Genomic DNA, 23,227 nt, shown 5'->3' on the forward strand with positions numbered 1-23,227 from the left:
GGGGACAGAGTTTCAGTTTGGGAAGATGAATAATTTCTGGAGATGATGGTGGTGATGCTTGTACAACAACGTGAACATTAATGCCACCGAACTGTACACTTTAAAATGGTAAATGTTACGTTACGTGTACTTTACCACAATAAAAATACTAAAACAACAAACCCCCAAAATAAAAACCAAGACCACCTGGAGAGGTTCCTCTGCTGTCAGCCCGGGTCTGTGGGCAGAGCCGCACACGTGCACAAGCTCCGTGGAGCGCAGCTCGGGCCAGTGTCACCAGGGAAACTGAGGCTGGGGGGTTGGGGGGCGCTGGGCCTGGCTCGGCCCGACTTTAGACTCCGCGCGCTCCTTCCCGAGCCCCAGTGTCCTTTGGCGGCCGGCCCAGAGGGAGGACGGCGGACTGGTTCCCCCCGCAGGGGCGACCCCCCTCCTCACGCAGGTGGATCAGCTGGGGGGACCCTGACACGGGCCTCAGCATCAGGGTGGCCCCGGGCGGAGCCGGCACCGCGCACCCCGGCCCCGCGGACGCCACTCTCTGGCCACAGCGGCCACACCCGGGCTGTGCGGCCGCCGAACGGGCGGGGCGCCACCTGCTGGCGGAGGCGGGGGGCGCGCGGGTGCTTTCGGGGCCGGGCTCCCTGCGGGTGCGGGCGGGGTCTGTGCGGTTCCGCAGCCCAACCCGGGGGTGACAGCTACAGAACTTTATCCCTCCCAGGGGGAGGGATAAAGCCCAGAGCCCCCCTCTCCCCGAGGGAGTCCCCCTCTCCGAGCCCAGAGCCCCCCCCTCCCCGAAAGCCGGGGCCAGGAAGCTCCCCAGCTCCCGGGGGTGGCGGCCCCCTGCCCCACCTCTGCTCACTCCTCACAGGACGACGCCTCCCCGTGCACCTGCGTCCACGCTCCCCTCTTCCCGTGAGGACACAAGTCATCGGATCCAGTACGCCTCATCTTAACTCGATCACATCTACAAAGACACCATTTCCAAATGAGATCACATCGCAGGCCAGGAGGACGTGAATTTGGGTGCATTCTACTGAACTCATCAGAGGCCCCTGATGCAGCCTTCCCTGACCACCACCGGGACCAGCCCCTGTCCTCCGCGCCCAGCAGGGCACGTGGGCCGCTGGGTGGGGTCTGCGCCGCACTGCACTGGACCTGCTGGCTGGGAAGCATGTTCCCGCCTACACTCACCTCTACAACGATGTCCCAGCACGACTCTGGGTAGTCAGAGCCCCTGCCCCGTCCTGCCTCATCCTTATGCAGCAGGAATGGGCCACCCCCACTTTGGTATTAAAACTGCAGCAGGGGGACTTCCCTGGTGGCACAGTGGTTAAGAATCTGCCTGCCATTGCAGGGGACACGGGTTCGAGCCCTAGTCCGGGAAGATCCCACATGCCGCGGAGCAACTAAGCCTGTGTGCCACAACTACTGAGCCCAAGTGCCACAACTACTGAAGCCCACACACCACAACTACTGAAGCCCGCGCACCCAGAGCCCGTGCTCCGCAACAAGAGAAGCCACCGCAGTGAGAAGCCCGCGCACCACTATGAACACCCAACGCAGCCAAAAACAAATAAATAAATTTTAAAAAACCCAGAAAACTGCAGCAGGATTTTTTTTTTTTTTTTCTTATTAAGGCACCATCATGGATGCCTAGACCTGGAATACTCAAAATGGAATTCAGGATTTACAGGATGAACCCACGGAAAGAACTATCAGATCTCTGTGGTGTGGCACGTTTCATAAAGTAAATCTCAAGGCCAGCCTCTATCCAAGTCGCTTAGTGTAAGGCTACAGTTTAAATGGTCAAAAGCAGCACAGAGGGGACACTGTTGTACTTGGTGTTTAATTCTTAAACAGGTGTGGGTCCCTGGCAGCCAGTCATGCCAAAAACTACATTCAAGGTGGTTTTTGCTTCAAGTGCTTATAAAGGATAGGGATGTTTGGGGCAGAGGGACGGATTTCTGCCCAAAGCAATTAACGTATAATGACCAACCGGCAAACGGGAGTGGACCACGTAAGCAGCAAAATGGAAATTGGTATATGGAAATGTGCTCCTGAGATTAAAATGTTTTCAAATATGAATCCAATGCAGAAAGTGCCAAATAGAAAGGTTACATCAGCACACTGTGTACATTTGGGAAATTGTTGACCAACCAACCCAGCCAACAGGGAGGCCTTGGCAATCCCTCTGCCTCTTGTCATAAGAGAAAAAGCTTTTATTCAAAGCAGACAGCAACTGTGGTCCCAGGGAACAACAGTCGTTAATATCATTCGCCTGGGTCTGTTCCTGGCCCTCCATCTTCATAAAAACCTCCCTAAATGGCGGTAAAACCCGGGTTCCCTGGCAAACACGGCACCCTTAGACCTCCACTGCTGGGTGTTCAGGAACTTTCCAACTTCAGGCTTTAAAAATGACACTCAAGTGTAGGTTTAAAACTTTGCCTGTATTTTGGATTACTTCTTCGGGATGGATCCCCGGAAGTGGAATTCCTAAGTCAAAGGGAAGAATAATGTTTAAGTTTCTTGATCAGAGATTTCAAACTGGTGGCCCCAGAGCCAATTTGGCTCTCAGCTGAGTTTGATTTGGCCCATGCAATTTTTTTACGCATGTCAACGTTTCAAAGAAAGAAGATTTCCCATTGGAATTCAGATTTCCAGCTTATCTTGTAAAATCAGTGCTACCCAATCCATCAATGTAATATACCACATTAATAGAATGAAGGAAAAAAGCCACGCGATCATCTCAACTGACACAGAAAATGCATTTCACAAAAGCCAACACCCCTTATGATAAAACACTCACCAAATTGGGAATAGAGGAAAATTCCTAAGTGTGATAAAGGATGTTTTCGAAGAGCCCAGAGCTGACATCATACTCAATGGTGAAAGACTGAAAGCTTTCCCCCTAAGACAGAAACAAGACAAGTATGCCTGCTTTTACCACTGCTACTCAACATAGCGGTGGAATCCTTGCCAGAACAATTAGGCAAAAAAAAAAAAAAAAAAAAAATAGAAAAGAAAATAAAAGAAAGAAAGAAACAAAAGATATCCAAACTGGAAAGGAAGAAGTAAAACTATCTCTGTTCATAGATAACATGACCTTACATATAGAGAATTCAAAAAATCCACTGAGTAACTATTAGTGCTAGTAAACAAATTTAGCAAAGTTGCCAGGTACAGGATCAACACACAAAAATCAGTTGTATTTCTATACACTATGAACAGTCCAAAAAGCAGTGAACAATCCAAAAAGGAAATTAAGAAAATAATTCCACTTACAATGGCATCAAAAAGAATAACATACTTTGGAATAACTTTAACCAAGTAGGTGAAAGACTTGTACACTGAAACCTACAAAACACTGCTGAAAGAAATTAAAGAAGACCTAAATACATGGAAAGACATCTTGTGTTTATAGACTGGAAGATTTAATATTGTTAAGATGCAATACTGCCCAGAGCAATAAACAGATTCAATGCAATCTCCATCAAAATCCCAATGGCCTTTTTTTTAGAAATGGAAAAGCTGATCCTAAAATTTGTATGGAATTGCAAGGGACCCTAAACAGCCAAAACAATCCAGGGTGGGAAAAAATACTTGCAAAGGTCTAATATCAGAATACAAAAAGAACTCCTACAACTCAACAACAAAAAGGCAAATAACCCAATTTAAAAATGGGCAAAGGACCCGAATGGCTATTTCTCCAAAAATATACAAATGGCCAGCAAGCACATGAAAAAGTGTAATGTCATTAAGGAAATGCAAATCAAAACCATAGTGAGGGACTTCCCTGGTGGTCCAGTGGTTAAGAATCCGCCTTCCAATGCAGGGGACGTGGGTTCAATCCCTGGTCGGGGAACTAAGGTCCCACATGCCACGGGGCAACTAAGCCTGTGCGCTGCAGCTACTGAGCCCGTGCGCCTCAACTAGAGAGCACACGTGCCACAAACTACAGAGCTCACACACTCTGGAGCCCACAAGCCACAACTAGAAACAAGCCTGCACGCAACGAAGATCCCACGTGCCTCAACAAAGACCCAACGCAGCCAAAAATAATAAATAAATAAAATAAATAAATATTTTTAAAAACATAGTGAAATACCACTTCACATCCACTAGGATGGCTATAGTTTTGGTTTTTTTAAAGGAAAATAGTAAGTGTTGGCAAGAATGTGGAGAAATCAGAACTCTTCCATCGCTAGGAATGTAAAATGGTGCAGCCACTGTGGAAAACAGTCTGACAATTCTCCAAAAAGTGAAACGCAGAATTACCATATGACCCCCATTTCCACTCCTCGGTAAACACCCAAAAGGACTGAAAACAAACACTCGTACACAAGCGTTCATCGCAGCATTGTTCACAGTGGCCCAAAGGTGGAAACATCCTCAGTGCCCACGGACTGATGAATGGGTGCACAAACGTGGTCCATCCACACACTGGAATATTACTCAGCCATAAAAAGGAATGAAGTGCTGATTCCTGCTTCAACGTGAATGAACCTTAAACACATTATGCTAAGGAAAGAAGCCAGATTCAATAATCATGTGTTGTAGGTTCCATTTATATGAAATATCCAGAATAGCTAACAGAGATTCGTGGTTGCTGGGGGCTTAGGGAAGAGGGGACAGGGAGGACAGCCTGTGGGTACAGGGTCCCCTCCTGAGCTGACGGAATGTTCTGGACCTAGACTGAGGGGACAGTAGCACAACACAGGGAGTGTGCTAAACGCCACTGAATCGCACACTTGAAAATGGTTAAAATGGTGGATTTTACCTTAATACAAAATTTTAAAAGATCAGAGCTGCCCTTGTATCAATGGCTAGCTCTGTTACATTATCGACCTGGCCTCTGGGCCCCCTGCAGTTTGAGACCCCACCCTTCCTTCCATCACCACCGAGGACAGGGGAGAGAGACATTCTCACCCAGATGGGGAGCCCCCAACCCTTTGGGGGGGCCGCAGGGGAGCCGAGGATGTGAGAAGAGCTGGGAGGCGGCGTGGGCGGCCCTGGGCACCGTCTGTCCGTAGGGACTACAGTGGTTGGAGATGGTCTGTCTGTGCTGGTCTGGGCAAGGCCACTGGCCACGTGGTGTCCAGTGCCTCATGGGACTGAGACACCGAATTTTTAACTTTATTTAATTTTAATTTTTTTTTTGGATCCTAAAGTCAAGTGCAATTATTGAGAAATGCACACTTTTTAAACAAATATTTATTTATTTATTTGGTTGCACCAGGTCTTAGTTGTGGCATGCGGGATCTTTAGTTGTGGCATGTGGGATCCAGTTCCCTGACCAGGGATCGAACCTGGGCCCCCTGCATTGGGAGTGTGGAGTCTCAACCACTGGACCGCCAGGGAAGTCCCACTTAATTTGAATTTAAATGTAAATCTCACAAGACTCCAGCAGCCCGGTCCTGGAGAGCGCCAGCTCGGTAGGTTCCGTGTGCTGGTCCACCTGGTGACTCCCCTTCCCCGGCCTCGGCCCAGCCCCGGCAGGAGCCAGCCCGGCCGGTGCCCCGCCCAGCCCTGCGGTCCGAGATCCTGGGGGTCAGCACACCACCATGCCCCGCCCTGAGTGGGCAGCCAGCAGATCTTCCCTTCCTACTAAATCATCACTGTTTGCCCCCGAGTCTCGCTCTCTGCGGCCGGCTAGGCATCTGGCCTCCTACACATCTGCTGCTCTCGTGGCCGGAGCATTGGAGGCCGGTCAGAACGAAACCCGCAGCCTCCGCAGATGTGCTCCTCTGACATGGGCACCCGCCCGCCTTTCCTATCAGGAGCCAAGAATACTCAGGCTGCTAATTTGAACGCAAATAGTGACGTTCTCTCTCCCTCCCTCTCTCTCTCTCTCTCTCTCTCTCTCTCTCTCTCTCTCTCTCTCTCTCTCTCTCTCTCTCTCGCCTCTTTGGGCACTTATTCCGCAATTTCAGTTTTCAAAAACAAAACCCTCCCGTATGCAAAGTTCGTAGATGGCTGTGGTCTCCAGGATGTTCCTCGTAAAACAAATGCGTCCTGCCTGTGGTTTTACAGTTTCATAATCATCCCACGTAGCAGTGGCACAGTTCCGACGGAAGGCTGGCACAGAGCCGCGGGTGAAGGGGCGCGAATGCGGAGTGTTTAGACCGGCAGCGAGTATAGACCAGGGTGTCTCAACGTCAGCACGATTCACACTTGGGCCGGATCATTCTTTGCTGTGAGGCTGTCCCGTGCACTGTCGGACGTCTGCTAGCGTCCCTGGCCTCCACCCCCCACACCACCCTTGAGACAAGCAAAAATGTCTCCAGACATTGTCACACATCCCCTGGCGGGGGGGGCAGAACTGCGTGGGTTGTAGACAAAACCTGGGGAAACAGGAGCGGGCCGAGTAAGACTCCGCAGTCACCCCTCTTGGGGAGGAAAAGTGCAAAGCCTCTGGACCCTAGTGAGCAAGCTGAACCCCTAGACAGTGTTGCGTGTGGGTTCCTGGCCTTAAACAGGAGAGACTCACGCCGACATCTGTCATGCATTGTTCTGCCTGTGAGGTGCTGGCAGTGTGGGGGTGAATAAACAGATAAGCTTATTATTTCATTCAACAAGTGTTTATTGCCTACTATGTGCCAGGCACTGTTCTAAGCACTTGGTTGTATTAGTCAAAGTTCTCCAGAGAAACAGAAACAATAGAACTGATATATATGTACACACACATGTATCCTACTCATACGGAAATGCAAAGAAGCTAGAATATTCAAAACAACTCTGAAAAAAGAGCAAAGTTGGAGAACTGACACCAGCTTGCTTAAAGCTACAGTAATCAGGAGAGTGTGGTATTGGTGTAGAGCAGACAACTAGGTCAGTGGAACAGAACAGAGAGTCTAGAAATAGACCCACAGATATGGTACAAGTGAATTTCAACAAAGGTGCAAAGGAAATTCAGCGAAGAAAGGCTAGCCTTTCAACAAATGGTGCTGGAACAATTGAAGTCTGTATGCAAAAAAAAACCCAAAAACAAACAAACCTGGATCCATATATAAAAGTTAATAGGGGGGAGGGATAGATAGGGAGTTTGGGATTGACATGTACACACTGCTATATTTAAAACAGACAGCTAACAAGGACCTACTGTAAATAAATAAATATTAACACAAAATACTGTTAATACACCATCACACAAAAATCAACATAATACACAAAAATCAACACAAAAGGGGTCATGGACCTAGATGTAAAGCCTAAAAGTATAAACTTCTAGAAAAATATATGAGAAAACCTTGGTTAGGCAAAGATTTCTCAGATACGACACCAAAAGCACGAACCATAAAAGAAAAAAAATGGTAAATCGATTTCATTCAAACAAAACACTTCTGCTCTTCGGTAGATGCTGTTCAAGAGAATGAGAAGACAAGCCACAGGCAGGAGAAAATACTTGCAAATCAAATCTCTGATGAAAGACTTTTATGCAGAATACATAAAGAACACTCATATCCAATAATAAGAAAATAAGGGGCTTCCCTGGTGGCGCAGTGGTTGAGAATCTGCCTGCCAATGCAGGGGACACGGGTTCGGACCCTGGTCTGGGAAGATCCCACATGCCGTGGAGCAGCTGGGCCCGTGCGCCACACTTACTGAGCCTGCGCGTCTGGAGCCTGTGCTCCGCAACAAGAGAGGCCGCGACAGTGAGAGGCCCGCGCACCGCGATGAAGAGTGGCCCCCGCTTGCCACAACTAGAGAAAGCCCTCACGCAGAAACGAAGACCCAACACAGCCATAAATAAATAGATAAATAAATTAAAAAAAAAAAAAAAGCAACCCAATTTTTTAAAGTGGGCAAAAGCTTTGAACAGACACTTGATCAAAGAACATCTACAACGGCCAGTAAGCACGTGAGAACCTGCTCAACATCATCCGTCGTTAGGGAAACGCGACTTAGACCCACAAGGAGACACGTCTGCCCCCCTATTACAATGGCTGCCACACCGAGTGCCGCTGAGGACGTGGAGGAGCGGGACTCAGAACACAGGCTGTGTGACCGTCTTGGTAAACAATACGGCAGATTCTGGAAGCTGTAAACACGCGCCTACCGCGTGTGATCCAGCGACTGCGCTCCTAGACGTGCACCCAGGGGAAACGAAAGAACATGTCCACGCAAACGCGAACGCCAGGCAAATACGCAGCTCTGTTGGTAACCTCCCAAACCTGGAAATAGCTGAGGTGCCGCGAACTTGCCAGGCCGCTCCCTCTGCCTGGGATGTGCCTCCAAAGAGAAACATGCACCTCCCTTTCCTGCCCCTCAGGCCTTCATCCAAACACCACATTGTCGTGAGGTCTCCCAGACAAACATGCTGACCCCAAAGACCCGCAGGGCCGGACCCCTGGGCCTGCGAGCGTTCCCGCGGATGACAAAGGCACTTCGCAGACGCGATTATGTTGAGGATCTCGAGATGGGGAGGTGGGCCCGGGTTACCCAGGTGGGCCCCAAATGTGATCTCAAGTGTCCCGTGAGAGGCAGGCAGAAGCAGCAGGTTCCGTGGCCGAAGCAGGATGCCCGGCTGCTGGCTGGGAGACGCAGGACGGGCCGGGAGCCGAGGGCTGCAAGGAGTGCAGCTCAGGAGGCTGAAAAGGCAGGGAAGGGTCTCTGCCCCGGGGCTCCAGGAGGAGCCAGCCCTGCCCACGCCTTCTCCTGGGCCCAGTGGTGCGGAGCCGGGGCTTCTGGACTTCAGAACGGCGAGGGGATAAGTGCGCGTCGTCTGAGTTGCCAAGTTCGTGGACCTCCCCACGGCAGCCACAGGGAGGGACGCTCTCCCCGTCTTGCTGCAGCCCCCAGGGCCCCACTCCTGCCCTTCTCAGCACCCGACACGCTTCCCATGTTCCTTGTTCGTCTCGTTTACCGTGTGTCTCTCTAAGGGGACCATGAACTTGGAGCGGGGCGGGAGACTTGCTCTGCTTTACCCACACTCTCTGCCCTGCACCCCAGTATATAGTCGGGCTCAGCAAACTCTGTGCTGGAATTCAACAGTTGAACAAAAGCCCAGAAGACTTTTAATATTCATTGTACTGCAAGACATAATTTACCAAATTCCCAGACGGGCCTTGTTTACAACTGGTTGTGTTTGCTCCGTGTTTTCCTGACTCACTCCCTCTGACCAAGCCCACTGGTGCCATTTCGCCTCCCAGAGGTAACCATGCTTGTAGTTCGGTTTGTGCGCTTCTGGCCCACTTTTTACTTTTTACACCTGTATGTAAGTGTGCATGGATTACAGCAGGTGCTACTTGGGGCCTGTGTTTAAAGTTCACACAAATGGAGCGGCTCTTCTTCAGCCCGCAGGTGACACACAAGGACCCCCTTCTTTCTCCTGCTGTGCAACGTTCCGTTGTCAGGACATGCAGGACATCTTATTCATCCTGCACCCTGCTGCTGCACCGGGCGGAGTCTGGGCAAGAGAAAGGGGGAGCGCCCAGAACAAGGAGGAGCTGGACGAAGGTGGGCGGGGCCAGCGAGAGCCACACACTCACACCCTCCCCGTCGTCTCTGCTCTGATCGGCTCTGCAAAGACCGTCGTTGTCCTTGTGTCCCGGGGCCCGTGTGTAGAAGCTCCTCCGAAGTCCCCACGAGGGGCCTGGCTGGCCAGGTGACTCTGCACTACCCCAGCTAGTTTAAGCTAAGAAAGGCAGGGTGACTATTTCCACCTACAAGTGAAGGTACCTCACAAAGGAATCTACCCTGAGTCACCTGCTCCTGGAGGGTCACCAGGAGGACCCCCATGGGGCTTTCTTTACACAGTTTTGTCAGCACGACCCCCTTGAACTCCTGCGAGCCACAGAACAATGCAGGACGGAGCCCTGGGTCCAGTCTCAGCCCCATCCCTTGTGAGTGTGACTGCACTTCCGTCTCTTCACCCGTCCACTCGGGGACATCACAGCTGGAGCCACCCCCACCCCCCAAGAGAACCGGTGGGGGAGGGGCCAGGCCTGTGCCTGGCAGATACTTAGAAACAGTTCTTTTCTGTAGAAAGAACGAAAGTGCCCGCCTTTCTCTCACTTCCTTTCTGGGGTCTGGGCGGGTTGGCCTGTGAGTGGCCAGCTGCTATTTTTGGGCCTCGGCTGCTCCGTGTGAAACCCCGGTCCCCCCAGAGAGGAAGGGGGGGCACCAGGTGACCTTGCCCTTGGTCTGGGGCGCAGCCAGCCCAGGTGCAGCGGTTACTGCCTCAGAGTGAAACCCACACTGGTCAGGCTGGTTCTGCGGGCAGGTTTCCTAGCAGATAAGCACCGTGTGCGGTATTTATAGACGCTCAGAACACAGAGGGGCTGCCGTCCGCTCCTCTCGTTTTGACAGAAGGGAAACTGGGGCCCAGCACGTCCAGCGCCTGGTCTGAGGTCACACACGGAGCTTGGGACGCCAACAGGACCAGAGTCCAGCGTCTGGACCCCTCCAAGGGGTGGCAGGCCTGCCTGTTTGGAGCAGAACGGGTGGAGCTTTGAGGACCCTGGGCATCTTCTCCTCCGCCCACCCCGTTGTTCCTAGGGTCCTGGGCCTTCTGGTGGGTGGGCAGGGCTGAGCCTCGGGGGGAGGCAGAGCCATGAGAGCGTGTGCTGTCTGGGGTCCCAAAGTCCGCGTCGGGGCAGATGGGGAGAGCCACCTCCGTCCCTCTCACGCCCATTCACGGTGGCCTTCAGCAGTCTCTCCTTCGGCGCCACCTGGGTTGCTCTCTGGCGTTCCCCGTGACCCGACTTCACTGCACTCAAAGTGGCTGTGTGCTGGCCCCGCACCCCCGCGCTTGTTGAGCTTGTGCCACAAGCCAGACGCGGCCAGGGCTGTCCTCACGGACAGGGTGAGGTGCCCACAAAGCTTTGCAGGAGCCGATGGGTCCCCCTAGCAGATATCTGGGCAAAGAGCTCTCCAGGCCACGGGACTGCACAGCAAGGCCCGGACGTGCTTGAGGCCCAGAGAGGGAGCCCGTGTGCGGGGTCGTGCGGCTCCTAGAGAGGAGGGCCCGGGTGCAGGGGCCTGGCCTCAGGCTCCCACTCGGAGGGCTCTGGGCAGAGGAGGACGAAGCAGTGTCCTGGGCTACAGGTCGCGCTGGTCCCGGGCAGGGATCACACGGACGAGGGCGCAGGCAGGAGAGAGGCCACCTGGCCCAGCTGGGTGAGGCGGGAAGTGGCTCGAAGCAGGCGGGGCAGGAGCAGGTGGGAGGCAGTGGTCTCAGAATCACCGTGAAGGGGACCCCTGAACCTTCCAACAGAGGGGGGTGGGCCGTGGAGGGAAGCGGGGCGTCCGAGCCGCTCGGGGCCGGGCTGCCCGTACCACCCTCCCCGCCGGCCTCCCAGAGCCCCGCCAGGCTGCGAGTGGATGAGGCCGCCCACGGGCCTGGCGCTCTGCTCAGCGAGGGCTCGGACACGGTTCTGAGGGTGACGACACCAGAGTCACTGCTCACGGGGACCTGGGGCAAGTCTCCGTCTCCACGTCCGTCTTCCAAGTGAGGCAGGCGTTGATGGGTCTCTCCTCTCCTCCCCAGATCCCTCCCGAGGAGACAGGCGGCTACACATCAGGGGCTGAAACACGAGGTGAGCAGGGCTGGGCCCGGGGGACGGAGGGGCTGCCCTGGGGCCATGGTGGCCGAGAGGGGGTTCCCTCCCGACGGCAGAGGCAGAGCTGAGGCGCAAGGAAGACAGAGCATCAGGCGGGCGGAGGGAGGGAAGAGTGTTTCCAGCAGAAGGAACAGCACGTGTGAGGGCCCTGAGCCAGCACAGGGGGTGGCAGCTGAGGAACGAAGAGGGGTTTACAGGCAGAGAAGTGCTGGCTGGTGGGCCAGCGGTGACACAGGTGTGCTTGTGACTCAGGTGTGGGCGTGGTGGTGACTCAGGTGTGGGCGTGGTGGTGACACAGTTGTGGGCGTGGTGGTGACTCAGGCGTGGGCCATCTCTGCTCCTCATCCCCAGAGAGGTTCCCAGCAGGGTCTCCCCAGCCCCCACCAAGCCGGGCAGCGAGTGGCGTGGAGTGGGAGCCGGGAGGGGCCCTGGGCCGGGGTGGCAGGGACTTGGGGGGCAGGGCCCTGTGCCCTTCTGCTTTGGGCCCAGCGGCACTCCGTGTCACGTGCGGGGATGGTGGTGCGGAGGCTGGCCCATGAAGTCCCTTCCCCCAGAGTGGAGTCAGAGCCATCCTGACCCCGCAGGTGTTGTTTCTGGAAGAAGGATCCAGGGCTTATCCTCCTGGGACGGGTGAGACCCACCCCTTGCACCGCCACCCAAGCCCACTGGGCCATGGAGGGCTTCCTGTGGGCTCTGAGGAGGGGGCAGGGGTCACTCCTGGGGAAGAGGTTGAGGCCTTCATCTCATCCCATCCTCGCCGCCCCACTCTACAGATGAAGAAACTGAGGCCAGGGGAAGGGAGGCGTGGGCCCAAAGCGGGGCCTGGCCGGTGTGTCTGACACTGTCCTCGCTGGGTGACGGGGCCAAGGGCTTCAGCCTCCCCCGAGCTCGCGATTTCACTCCCGGGTAAACTTTCCGGTAGAAGAATGTTCACAGCAGCTGTTTGTAACGGCCCCAAACTGAACTTCCCAAGTGTCCATCAGCCTGAGGACGCAGCCCACCCGGCAACGCAGTGGGTGACCTACCGACACACGCGACACAGGTGGAGTGAGGGGCCCAGAGCACTGGCACAGACGCCCTGGGAGCGCCTCCGTGCAAAGTCCAGTCAGGCAAAGCGAGTCTGGCGAGAGGCGACACCGCCCGAGGGGAGGGCCCTGGGCTTCTGCGGGGCTGGAAACCATCAGCCCGGGGGCCGGGGAGCAGGACACTGGAGACCAGTGCGCCCTGCACTCCCGTCACCCCCAGCACCAGAAGACGCCTGCACCCCGGCCGCCCCATCCTGCCGTCCACGGGGTCGCACGGGTCATGGGAAAGGGATCCCGGCTCCCCGGCGCCTCACAGCACATGCCCGGCATGGCCGTGGGGGGGCCTGGGTGGTGACCGGGGACCTCAGGGCAGACACGCAGCTGCTTGGGGTGGGGGGGCACTCAGACAAGGGATATCCATCGCTGGAGGTGTCTGGAACTTTCTGGAAAACCCGCCGCAGGGTGTAGAACCAGCCTGATGTGACCCTCCCCCCATCCCCCCCACCTCTGGATGAAGACTTGGGCCAAGTACAGCTTTTCTGGTCACGAAAAGTCCTCCGGATACTTTAGCTAAAAACAAATCTCCACTCAGTCCTTGACAGGCTCCAGGTCACGGCAGGGTGGGCCCTGTGCAGAGTGTCCCTCTACATCACCTCCAGCAGCCCCCAGCTCGGCCCCAGAGGCAGGTGCCACCAGTGAGTCCACTTTACAGAGGAGAAAACCGAGGCTCGGAGGGGCAGTCCCTGTTCGGGGGGAGCTGGGCAGCGAGGACCCAGCCCCCAGGCTCTCTAACAAGGGTTCTCAGCGCGTGCTCTGGGGGCCCCGGTGGGACCCCAGGCCTTTCCGGGGGACCTGCCATCCAGCCTTGCCAGCCACAGATCCGAGTGAAGCCGAGTTCCTTCAATAGGTTCTTTCAATACACAGTCGATTTCTCGTAACAGACCGTGAAGCCGTCAAGACGAAGCCCTGGCCTTCTGGGGCAGAAGCGTGTGACCAGCTCAGAGGGAAACACACCAGGTCCTTGGTGGGGGGGTCTGGCCGGGAGGCGGGGACAGGCCCTCTGAGAAGGTGCTGTCCGAGCGTCCCCGGCAGGAAGGGCACGGGTGGGAGGCTGGAAGGAGAGCAGGGGGCCGGGGGCCAGCCGGGCGGGGCCTCGCGCAGTCCCGTCCCCGCCTCTGCGCTCCTCCCCGCACAGGACGTCTGCCAGCCCGCGGACCATGACGCGTCCTCGCTGAGTCACCCGCCGCCTCCCGCGGGGCCCGGCGCCACCTTCTTGGCGCCACCTTCTCACGGAGGACTCGCTTCGTTGACCCTCCTCCCTCTCCCTCCACCCCGCAGAACCCAAAGGGCCAAAAGCTTGAGGGTGTGTCTGCTTTCAACTTCCAACCTTCTTGTCCATTCATTTATTCACTCGACCAACGCGCGTCCCGTGTGCTGAGTGCACAGCTGGGCTCTGAGGACAGCCAGCCCAGAGCCTCCCCTGCCACCTAGAACCTGGGCCGGCTGCACCTGAGCCCGCCTCAGACTCCGCGCTCCTAGAGCCCCGATGCTGGGGGGGACTGGAAGCATCTCCCCCAACATCACGTGGGTGTGACAGAGGGCTGGGGGGGGCGGGAGGGAGGCAGAGGGGCTCCTCTTGCTCCCAAACCTGAGATACAACCAGTTGTGGAGTCTGGAGCCTCGAAGCTCCACTCCGCACCTACCCAGGCTACAAACAATACAAAAACTGCAAGAAATTAAGAGATCACCAACCCACCTCTCCCCGCTGAGCTGCCCTGGAGAGAAGCACTCGCCGGCCTTCTCTGTCTTCTGATCCAGAAACCTGGGCCAGAGGCCTGGGAACTGTTTGCAAGGCTGGACATTTCAGTTAACAAACAAGTGCTTTGCTCACGGCCAAGGGGAGGGGCAGCAAAACCTGAGCCTGACTCTTCTTTCAGTGAGAAGCCATTGTTTATCCTCTCTGGGAACTTCCCCACGGGTGGGAGGGGCCGCGGCGCGGAGGGAAGGGTTTGGGACTGCAGACAGCGCGCTTACCAGCTCTGTGACCCCAGGCAGGTCAGTGCACCGCGCGGACCCTCCGTGTCCCCTTCAGCAAAATAGGAATAATATTAAATGCATTCCGGAGAGAATTAAATGAGGTCTGGTTAAGTAAAGTGCCTAGTGCACGGTGAGCCAGTCATGGGCGGCAAGCGTTTCTATTAATAGAAATACGGGAGCCTTAGGAACTGAGACTAATCACACTCCCTCGACGCTAGTGCAGCATCTCCACTGGCCTCGGGGGCCCAGGTGCGCTCCCCAGGCCTCTTCCTTCCCCGAGTGACCGCAGGCCTTCTCCCAGTGGCCAATAAGCACATGTGCACAGCCTTGCCAGCAATCAGGAAATTAAAGCAGCAAGATACACTTGTCACCTGTGAGGTCGCCAAAAAATCTAAATGAAACAGCCTGACCCTGTCCTGTGCAGATAAAGTCGAGAAGGAACGAGGAAGGTCACCCCTTGCCACTGGGAGTGAGGAGGAGTGTGGCCAGTTTGGCGACAGCCACTGAAGTCGGGGCATGCGGACCCTGCAGGTCAGAGGTCCCGCTGGACAACATCCGCCCAGGAGAGACGCTCGTGTGTTTGCACAAAGAGGCTGCACGGCTGCCCAGGATGGCGTTGCTCACACCACCAAGGAATCGGACACAACCTAGATGTTCCTCGTTTGAGGAGGGATGGGAGTGGGTGTGGGGTTCCAGACAGTGGTGAAAAAGAACACACCGGAACACACCAGGACCACAGCAGCACCACACCAGGAATGCACCAGTCGTGTGTGCGCTAACGCGAGTTGATCACAACAATGCTGGGTGAAAACAGGAAGACGTATGATGATACACACCAGAGTACTATTTATACAAAAAATTTAAAAATAACATGCAAAATAGTGCTATGTACTGTATGTTCATAGATAAACACATTCTTCTGAAGGTATAAAAATAAGCCTGGAGGACAGAGCCGTGTTCATGATGGTGGTTCCTTCTGGCGAGGGGAGGGGTAGGGTAAGGGCAGGAGATTTCAGAGCTTTCACTGTCATCTTTTCTTTTTTAAAAGAAAAACTTGAAGGTGAATATGCCAACCTCATAACCTGTGATTCTGGGTGGTGAAAATACAGGTTTTGTTATATTATTCATGGTTATTTTCTGTATTTTTTTTTCCAAAAAGGGAAACAAAAAGGAAGTTCTCCTTCACAGAGAACATAGGCTGGGAAACGTGGGAAGAGTGGCTGGTGTGGAAAGCCACCACCCTCAGTGAAAGCTGAAGCCATCTACCGAGGTGCCTGGGGACCAGGAAACACAAGATGCCAAAGCATCAGCCGCCAGTGACCAGTTGGGGGGACGCCGGGGCCTATACGTGGGGACACCTGGTGTCACCACCGTAACAGGTGGTCCTGTCAGTGTCACTGCGGGGCGGGGGGATGAGCTGACACCAGACTCCACTTGATGAGATGCAACAGGAAGGACACCCATCACCTGGGGCTCTTCTCCCCAAAGTGTGTGATCCAGGGGAGCCGTCAGAGCCACCACTCAGCTTTCAGGACTCACAGAGGACAAGCACGGTGTTAAACCACACAGGGAGGAAGCAAGCAGAGAGGGGCTGTAGGACACTCCACAAGACAGGCCGCGTCCACGTCAAACCAAGAGAAGACGGGAAAAGAAGAGAGAAGAAAAGGAAACAGAGCAAAAGGGAGGGGACGATTCTAGAAGAAAAATGGCTAGAGACAAACCAACGCCACGTGTGACCCTCTCTGGATCCTGAATCAAAGGAAGCAACCACGGGCTTCCCTGGTGGCGCAGTGGTTAAGAATCCGCCTGCCAATGCAGGGGACACGGGTTCAAGCCCTGGTCCGGGAAGATCCCACATGCCACGGAACAACTAAGCCCGTGCGCCACAACTACTGAGCCTGCACTCTAGAGCCCGCAAGCCACACCTACTGAGCCCACGTGCTGCAACTACTGAAGCCTGCACACCTAGAGCCTGTGCTCCGCAACAAGAGAAGCCACCGCAATGAGAAGCCCTCGCACCGCAACGAAGTGTAGCCCCCGCTCACTACAACTAGAGAAAGCCCGTGCGCAGCAACGAAGACCCAACGCAGCCAAAAATAAATAAAATTAAAAATAAATTTAGGGGCTTCCCTGGTGGCGCAGTGGTTGGGAATCTGCCTGCCAGTGCAGGGGACACGGGTTCGAGCCCTGGTCTGGGAAGATCCCACATGCCGCGGAGCAACTGGGCCCGTGAGCCACAACTACTGAGCCTGCGCGTCTGGAGCCTGTGCTCCGCAACAAGAGAGGCCACGACAGTGAGAGGCCCGCGCACTGCGATGAAGAGTGGCCCCCGCTTGCCACAACTAGAGAAAGCCCTCGCACAGAAACGAAGACCCAACACAGCCATAAATAAACAAATAAATACATTTAAAAAAAATAAATATATAAATTTAGTAAGGAAAAAAGCAGCCACAAAAGCTTCTTAGGACAACTGGGAAACTTAAATACAGACTGGATATTAGATGATGCCTTTGAATTATCACTGATTTTCTTAGGTGTGAAAATGACAGTCTGTGTGAGAGACGGTCCATCTTCTTTGAAGACGCTGCAAAGCATCTAGAAGGGGTGTTCTAAGGTCCGCAGAAGGTACAGGCAGAGAGAGGGTGCGGATGACAGACACCAATGTGAACACTGGTCAACCCGCTGGAGGTCCTGGGGGTATTCATTTCACCTTACTTTTAACCTTTCTCTGAGATTTGAAGTTTTCATAATAAAAAGTTTTGAGGGGAAAAATTCTTTAAATGGGAAATAGGTCTTCCCACAAAAGGTTGGGAATTCACTGTGAAGAAACCGCTGTTTGCTTCTTCAAAGTGGGTTTTGCTAAAGTACCGGTCTCTAGCATTTCTGAGAAATTAGTACAAATCAAAGCAATGTAGGAAATTCAGCACATCTGAGTCGTATATGTAAATTGCCATCATGAAAATCAGGGCTTTCGCTGCATTTCTAAGAAATGTCCTTTTTTGGATACTCTTGCTTTTGTCTTGCCTCTGGAACTCCCTCAGAGAAGACTGAGCCACGTGGCCTCACGGGGGCAGTGGACACCAGGCCCCAGGGAGGCCCACACAAGGTCTGGGGGCAGGGCGCTCCGGGCCCAAACCCCACAGGCGCACGCAGACAGTGGAGCAGGCCCACTGGAACGTTCACTTGGCCAAGTGATTCCACTTAAGGAATTCAAGCCATTGCACGAGACACGGAGAAGGTAAATCACGTACGAAATGAAGGCAGGTAATGTTTAGAATAGCGTCTGCGATGCTGTTTTGTTTTTCCTGGTGACCACTGAAGAGCTCATGTAAAAAGATAAGGACTTGATTGATAGGATATATGAAGTGAAAAAAGGAGCCTGTTTACAGTGTGTTTAATCTGTAAGAAAATAATGCGGGGGGTGATGAGGCAAAACCCATCACGTGGTGGCACGTACACGCGTGTGCCCAGATCAGCTCACGGGCCTGCAGCCAAGCCTCCCGCTGGGAGGCTTTGTGCTGGATTTCCTCGCACAGGGTTTGAATTTCTCTTCACTGTGTGCTCATTCTATCTTTTGAAGGACACATATAACGGAGCCAGCTCCCAAACCTTGAGGTAACAAAGTCTTTGCTCCAGGTTCCAAAACTCTTCTGTCCCCTTGAGTGTGGAGCTTAAAATTAGAATCCCAAGCCTCCCCCGAGACGGCTGAGACAGGGCTGGTTTCAGAATGAGGCTCAGAAACCTCGGCACCTGTTCGGAGGGCGCCCAGCGCAGGGGGTCACACGGGACAATTCCTGCAGCACGGTGGGGGAGAGGTCCCACGGGCTGCGGTTCTGTTTGAGCTTCACGTTCATCGTTTGGGCAGGGGAAAATGAGGCCCCCAGAGACCCCCAAAGGTCCCCCAGCTTGTTCCGTCTGGTGTAATAAAATCTAACTTTGAGCAAAGAGGCCAGAAAAAAGAAGTGGACGATTCGGTTTGTATGCTCCCTGTTCAGGAACGGACAAAATGCATCTGTGGTGACAGACGTCAGAATACTGGTTATGCTGGGTGGGGTGGGGTGGGGTGTGCTGCTTCTGGGGGCTGCAAATGCGCTAGGTCTTGATCTGGGGAGTGCTGCCTGGGTTTACACGCATGTAAGCGTCACTGGCCTGCCCACTGAGAATACTGCCTCTTACTGCGTGTACATTACACCTCTAATTAAAGAAAACAGAAAGTCAATACAATCCATCATTTGTAAACAGTGTTTAAGCAAAAGCATTAACAAGCTGTGATTAGCAGTGAGACGCTGGGGACCCCATCATTCCATTCTCGCCGCCCAAAGCCAGGCTGGATTTTGTTCAGTTTGTTTTTCATTTCATGGGTAACTGCGCTGGTGTTAAAACTCCAAAGGGCGGTCTCACCGGGCGAGACCGCGTGTGACTGTGGAAACTGAGGCACGGTTGGCTCACCCCCCGGGAGCCAGCTTCTCTGTGAGGCGGTGAGAGCCCCGGCCCCGGGGGTGCACAAGCAGAAAGTGCGGAGGGACGCAGCGAGGTCATCCCACAGGGACGCTGGGCTCGCCCCCCTCCAACAGGCGACAGCATCTGTGGTTGCCCCGGCTCACACACCCCCCCACAGCCCAGCCGTGGGCTTGTTACTTTTCACTGACACAAGGAATATATACCTCCGTGTAAAAATTAAAACGTTACAAACGGGGCTGAAGCCCCTCGGCCCCCATCCCCAACCTGGTCCCCTCCTGCCCTACCCAGCAGGACCACTGTCATGGTGCCCATCCTTTCCATAGCTCTGCCACGCCTGTGCACACAGTCGTAGGCAAGGAGGCCTGTTCGTCTTTGTCTCACGGAAAGGCCTCTTACTGCAAGAATCATGCCACAAACTATTTTTTTTCACTCAACCATAGGTCTCGACAATCTCTCCATGTCACTGCGTACAGACCTGTCTCCCTCTTTTTGACGGCTGCGTAGTATTCCTGGTTATGGCCCTCGAGCTTCACGTGCTCGGCCATCGCTGCCCGGTGGGCGCTGGCTCTGTTTCCGTTGCTCCATGTCAATGGTGCTCCGCCAGGCACCCTCGTGCGCCTGTGGCCCCTGGAGGAGAGCTTCCGGGTCATGGATCAGGTGTAGGTTCTCCATCTTACGTGACCCTGGCAGGTCCCCTTCCACACAGAGGTACCAACACGCTCCCTCCCGCGGGCCCAAGCTCATGCTTCCCCAGATCTCCTCCTCTCGCTATTACCGCGCTTTAAGACTTTGCCGACCGGGTGGATGAAAATCAGCTTTTCTGATTATTGATGAGACTGGGAGCTTTTTAGGTCGTCCGGTCACTCGTATTTCCTCTCCCATGCGGCCCACCACCCACGCCAGCCCTGCCCTAAGTCTTCCTGGGCCGCCTTGTCTCTCCCTCCACCCTGATTCCTCCTCAAACTCCATGGGCTTCCGGTGACTTCTGAAGCTGCCGGCCTCCAGCCCTGTCCCCGTGGAGGCTGGGAAGGCGGGAATAAAGTGACCACTGACAAGGGCACGGTGAACTCACTGTGCCAGGAAAGTGCTCTGCGGCCTGAACTGTGCACACATCCCGTTCTCATCGCCACCTGTACCCTTATACCCACTTTACAGAAGAGGAAACAGAGGCACCAAGAAGTTACGTAAATTGCCACCAAGGCTTCCTGCTGGTACGTGGCTGAGCCGAGACTCAAGCCCAGTCTGTCCGGCTCTAGTTCAGCCTCTCAAGTGCTCTGAAGGGGGCAAGGCCAGGGCTCAGGAAGCACAGAGAAGGGGCACCTCACCTGGCCTCGGGCGGTCAGGAATGGCTTCCCAGAGAAACTGACACCTCAGTGGCGCCTGAAGAAGGAAGGAGAGGAGCTGACGGGGCAATGAAATAGGAAAGGGTTGTTGAGGAAGAGGGAAGGGCCCTGAGCAATGCCTGGAGGCTGGGCCACCTTGGCTGCAGCCTGGTGTGTGTGAGGGGGCAGGAGACCAGGCCCGGTGGGCAGCGCACCCTGGGGGCTCAGCAGACAGCGTCCGGGGGAGCTCCTGGAGCATCAGGCTGGGCCCACACCCCTCAGCTCCCGAGACACAGGGCGCAGGCGCGGAGGGAGGGGAGCCGCTGATTTACATCCTACCGGTGGGGGGGAAACCCAGGAAGTGCAGCCCAGGCACTAATCAAATCTGGGCTAATAATAAACGTCCTGAGTAATGAGTGGCCTGGGCCGGAGCAGGCGAGGTGGCCGGAGCCGGGTGGGCCACGAGGAGCCATGTGAGTAGCCCGGGAGGTGGGGGTGGGCGTGAGGGGCTCCGCCTGGGGCTCTGCGTGGCATCGGGGATGCAGGGGAAGCGGTGCCCACGGTAGACGGGCAAGCTCGAGCTGCCCCGGGGCCTCCCGCGCCCGTGCACGTGGAGAGCCCTGGGTCTGGGGCCCTGGGGGTCTGGCCTTGCTTTCCGGAGAGCAGCCGCAAGCTTGGAGGGTCACCCTCACAGGCAGGAAGTCCCTCTCACTCCCACCCCAGGCTGGCCCCAGGACCCACAGCCAGATGGGCCAGGACGTTTTTTAAACATCAGGAGTGTTTAACGGGCCCTCCTGCAGACGTCGACCCGCGTCCACACTTCCAGGATTACCCATGCCCCGCTGGATCACTTTACAGACAAGTCCAAACAGCGCGTTTCTGATCTGTAAATACCTCTGTATTTCTCCCTTAAAAACAAAAACTCCTTAAAAAACAAAACCCAAAAAAACTCTCATGCCATGACGACTTCTGCAAAGAATGATTCCTTAGTGTCACCGAAGCGCCCATGTTCAGACTTCCCCGACCGTCTTGTCAATGTCTTTTCCAGCTGATTTGTTCAAATCAGGATCCAAACACCATCGTTTTGGTTATATGTTTTAATCTAGAACATTCCCACTCTGTCTCATGTTTTCCCTTGCTGTTTTTTTTTTTTTTTTTAATCAAAGAAACCGGATCATTTATCCTATAGAATTTTTATCAGGGCAGGTTTTGAAGGTTTGTTCGAAGGCCCAAATCTGGAAGCGTGGGTGCTAAAGCGGGTGGAAGGGTCCAGGCCCCCCACTGTGCAGACAGGACGCACGGCCGGGTTGGAGGGGCCACGGCTGCTCTGTCCCCCACTCGTCGGGCAGGCAGCACATCTCTTCTGTGAATCCTTTGGATGGGAATCCTTTGTGTCAAGCAGCCACCTCCCCAGATGTGTTCCCAGCTAAGGGCTTGGATGTGTAAGATTTCTGAGAGTTGGACCAGGAAGGCACAAGAGGTCACCTTGGCACAGGATGGAACCGCCCAGGCCCAGGCCCACGAGTCGGGAACCTGTCAGAACTGGGACCTGGCACTGACGGAGGCTGCCAGGAGCAGCAGAGTCGGGCCTGCCTCCCCTTGTCCGCCGACTCGCTGTGTGACCTTGGAGGAGCCCCTTCACCTCTCTGGGCTCCATTTCCTCTGTCGTAAAATGAAGGAGAGGCTCTCCCCCACCAGAAGTCCCTGAGAAAAACACAGAAGGGCTTTGAACCTGCCTGAGCCCCTCCTGAAGAGCCACAAGCAAAGGCGTTGAGAAGGGCTCCAGTTAAAAACAACAAAACTTTGGCTTTCTTTAGCCCAACGTTTTTCAAACTAATTTGACCACAGAGGCCTTTCTTGGTCCAGCGCCTACAAAGCCAGGCATGTGAGGGAGACGAGCAGACAGCTGGGGTGCAGGAGAGCCCAGGCCGTGAGTCCACAGACCCAGGCCTGTGAGAGCTCTCCCCTTCTTCCCGCGGTCGACGCGGCTTCTGTTCTGCTGGCCAGTGTTAATTTGGGGCTTTTCCTGCCCTTCTTTGGGGCTGGATGATGGTTCTGGGACTTTATGGAGGTTCCGGTGGTGTTGGAGGAGGGGTGGGCAGGGATAGCGCAGACATCCGGCCAGCTGGGTGTCTGCCATCTGGCCAAGCGGGCTCTGTGTCCCTGTCAGGTCCAGTGGCTCGGTGCCCTCTGACCAGGAATTGGTCTTCGAGGCTTCCTAGGTTGCCCTCGTCCGATCCAACCTGCTGTCCACTGGCCATCGCTTCCCTGTGGGTGGGGTGGTGGCAGCTTCCACCCTCCTCTCCCCAAATGGGAGAAGGCTCAGGGGTCTCTTCAATTTTGTGTGGTCCTCTGCTTATTTTCTTTCTTTTTTTTAATAAATAAATAAATAAATAAATTTATTTATTTATTTATTTATGGCTGCGTTGGGTCTTTGTTGCTGCGCGCGGGCTTTCTCTAGTTGCGGTGAGTGGGGGCTACTCTTCATTGCGGAGCGTGGGCTTCTCATTGCGGTGGCTTCTCTTGTTGCGGAGCACGGGCTCTAGGTGCACGGGCTTCAGTAGTTGTGGCACATGGGCTCAGTACTTGTGGCTCGTGGGCTCAGTAGCTGTGGCTCACGGGCTTAGTTGCTCTGCAGCATGTGGGATCTTCCGAGGCCAGGGCTCGAACCCATGTCCCCTGCATTGGCAGGTGGATTCTTCACCACTGAGCCACCAGGGAAGCCCTGCTTATTTTCTTTTAATTGAAGTATAGTTGATTCACAATGTTGTGTTAGTCTCTGGTGTAAAGTGATTCAGTTCTACACCTATATATTCTTTTCATA

At 54.6% G+C, this 23,227-nt stretch overlaps 1 protein-coding gene across 3 annotated transcripts in view; it reads left to right on the forward strand.

Annotated features, from left to right (window-relative positions):
* Positions 1-23,227, forward strand: part of TNFRSF13B (TNF receptor superfamily member 13B) — a 58,182-nt gene that overhangs the window by 6,043 nt on the left and 28,912 nt on the right. For 2 of the 3 annotated variants that reach the window (XM_082442912.1, XM_082442913.1), the window contains exon 2: positions 15,780-20,876. In XM_082442912.1, the coding sequence (XP_082299038.1) occupies positions 20,816-20,876 (61 nt within the window). In that variant the 5' untranslated portion in view covers positions 15,780-20,815. The remainder of the gene's footprint in view (positions 1-15,779; positions 20,877-23,227) is intronic. The other variant, XM_082442914.1, reaches the window with a different exon arrangement.

Source organism: Balaenoptera physalus (assembly GCF_965194825.1).
Source record: "Balaenoptera physalus genome assembly, chromosome: 20".
Taxonomy (NCBI): domain Eukaryota; kingdom Metazoa; phylum Chordata; class Mammalia; order Artiodactyla; family Balaenopteridae; genus Balaenoptera; species Balaenoptera physalus.